Consider the following 3,239-nt stretch of genomic DNA (forward strand, 5'->3'; position numbering starts at 1 on the left):
TTGTTGTCACGTTGTGAGTGTCTTATATATATATACCAGACAAACATATATCTAGTAAATGCTAGGGCATTCACGAAGGAACAAGATAGTTCTAGAAACGTGGTGTGACACTAGTCACGTGACCTCGCTCACGCAACAATAGGAAGAAAACCTCCTTAATCTTCAGTGTAACACCTGTGTCTAAATCTCTGACTTCAACTATATTTCACTTTCCACCATGCATATCTTGTCTGCTTTATCTGCAATTTCAATTATTATTTTTATCATTTTACTTGTTGCACAGTGTGCTTCCCTACATATATATGTGGCTGAATATATCATGATTTTCTATAAACCAATTATCCCCCATTATTCATTGACAAAAAGGCTGCAGACTGACAGACAAGCATAATGTTAACAAACTTATTTGATGAACATATTCTGATCAACTGTCTGCATTGCATATTCTTCATGATCTTATCTGCTTGGATGTTGTTTCATTTTTGTTTATGGGACAAAATACATAATTTCTTCTTGATGTGCTTTTGGCTTACCAGGTGCCAATATTACTGATAGGTAGATGTGTGGTATATTTAGGTAAATCTGAATTAATTTTAGACAAATGAGATAGATCAGCTTAACAACATGATATTTGGTTAAGATACTGATTATGAGGTAATGCTAAATCTCTAAATAACTGATTCATGATGTTAAATGGATTAATTAGAATGAATAAAAAATTAAATACACAGTGTGTCTGTACTTGCTTTATTGAATGATAGACTGCCCCTTTTATTGGATTCCCTTTAAGCTGCTTTTCCTGTTCCAGACTATCTAAATCCAATGTTCCATAGTTGAAGAAATGCCACCTAGAGTTATTAGTACTACCTATGTGACAGGTCATTCTCATTCCAACGTAGGTAAAGTTGTAACCTCTAGATACCACCTGAATTACTATTGAAGAACACTGTTGTCGGTCGACGTCCTTTCACAACGTGCGGTGTTGCAGCAGTACTTCACTGGGCAGAACAGATATTATATATTTGAGAATAACAAAGAAACAAAAGCAACTAGTATAAAATAATCTTAACGGCTTTCTCGATCATGTATTACATGAAACCTAAATATATACAAAATAAATGCTTTAATATTACAAAAAGATAGAAATGCATGATATATTCAAACACCAAAGATGTCTCACAGCATACTTTGCTGGAGAGACCAATCAACAAGCTTTTATCTTGGCTCTTGGCTATTCCATGGAACATTGAATATTTTAGGTTATTCTTTACTCGCATGAGTGTTGACATCAACTGGGCATCTGCTCACGTGTTTGGAATCAGGCCTAACTATAATGTTCTCCCCTACTGCTGCTATAACAATGGGTAATTTACATGGTCAGTTTGTAGTTAAAATGCTGACCAGCATGTATGTACAGATCATAGCTATCCTCATTCTTGCCACCAATCTTGAGATTTAGCAATGTTACAAGACACAGCTCATTTAATTGCATGGTGTCCATAACTAATAACAGTAGTTTTGCTTCTATACTGATCATATTAATATAATACTTACTCAGTCAAGAACAGCACAGATTGCTAGTTACTACTAATCCCCTTCTGTTTTTTAATAACATTGCTGCCTTACATTCATTAACCAGTTTTCTAAGTCAAAACGTTTCTTTATTTTAGTGAAATACTGAATTTTGTTACTGAGAGGACCAGGTTGCTTCAAAACCAGCTACAGACCAGTCTAATATAAACCAAATATTTGTTCAGCAGTACCATAACTGTGCTCATTCTAAGTGCACAAATTGTTTTTCTTTGCTGTATTTGATATAATGTTTTCTTCCAAACAGTTTTTCTTTTTTCCAAACTGCCAGTAGAGTAAGAGGATATACAAGTCAGTTTGAATGGTACTACATGAGTTGTCCCCTCGGTCAATCCTTATAGTATGGAGTTTCCCTCATATTTATTATCCAAAAAAGCACTAGACCAACACTTTGGTTTCTGATATACTCCCCTCTCAATTGCCAAGCATTGAAATTCTTAGTTAGTATAGGTACTGATATAAAGTATTACATAAACCTCAGTTCACTTATTAAAAGAATGATTTATGACCAGCAGTAAATATCAATTACCTCAAATGGTAACAGCAAAAGAACTGTTAAGATCTAATACGTTGCACTGTTGGAGTGAGCAGTTTGTTTTCATCTTAGTTTTCTATACCACAGATACTACAGTAGCTATCAAGGTATGTTTGAGCTTGCTGAATTTACACTACTCTCATGACCAGGTTAAAGAGCTAACAAATAGTTAGTCTATAGTGGTGCTGGTAATATTGTTCAGATAAGTTGGCTTGTGACCTTTGGTATCTTCTTTTTGTCCCAGATGTGATTGCTCCATTTGTCCTCCCCCTCTTTCTAGTCCGTTTACCTTCACAGCATTCTACCAGCAGTTACAGAAGTTTTACTGGTTGTTGTACTTTTTTTTGTTCTACCTTAGGGACTGTAGCTATATTTTAAATAATTTATAATTTTTACTGTATGTATTCATTATTATTATTATAAAATTATTCAGTTTGTGTAACTTTAATTTGAAAGACTTATTAATGAACTAAAAAGTACACTTTGTATCACTGATTTAAGCTCAGAATTCTTACGACAGTGTTTTCCTCTACATTTCAATGTAGGTTCAACCTCTCCTAGATTCCCTACTTGGTAAGTATCTGGCTTAAACACATTTTAAGAAACTGTTTGATATTCTGTTTAAGAAGTATTAAGTATTTTTTTTTTGCAATTACTCTAAACAAACATAGAAACAAAAAGTTGCAGGCTTCAAAAAATCTGTCATTATTTAGGAAAATGAAAAACTAAAAGTGATACACATTACTTTGTTTTTTTGCTTTTTCATTGGAAAACTGCTTATGCAAAATGAATGAGATACTTTTGAATATAAGCAGTTTCTAACTAAAATAATTATTCTATGTAGTGTCAAAATACAAAATATTCAACTCATGTAGAATCTAAAGAAGATAAAGAAAAGCATAATAAATTTAAGAAATATAAATTGACCGGTATGACAGGAGACTTAGAAGATTATAGAAGATCATGAAAGTTGGTTAAACAGGAAATTAGGACATCAAAAAGGATGTATGAGAAAAAGTTGGCTGAAAAAGTAAAAATTAACAATAAGGATTTCTTTAAATACATTAATGGGAAACAACATATTAGGATAGGGATAGGACCCTTGAGGGATGAT

At 33.0% G+C, this 3,239-nt stretch overlaps 1 protein-coding gene across 1 annotated transcript in view; it reads left to right on the forward strand.

Moving 5' to 3' along the window:
• The window catches only part of LOC106458861 (vinexin-like), a 73,637-nt gene that overhangs the window by 61,476 nt on the left and 8,922 nt on the right, over nucleotides 1-3,239 (forward strand). Inside the window, exon 21 of the mRNA XM_022385211.1 lies at nucleotides 2,671-2,698. Within this exon, the coding sequence (XP_022240919.1) occupies nucleotides 2,671-2,698 (28 nt within the window). The remainder of the gene's footprint in view (nucleotides 1-2,670; nucleotides 2,699-3,239) is intronic.

Source organism: Limulus polyphemus, unplaced genomic scaffold (assembly GCF_000517525.1).
Source record: "Limulus polyphemus unplaced genomic scaffold, Limulus_polyphemus-2.1.2 Scaffold524, whole genome shotgun sequence".
Lineage (NCBI taxonomy): Eukaryota > Metazoa > Arthropoda > Merostomata > Xiphosura > Limulidae > Limulus > Limulus polyphemus.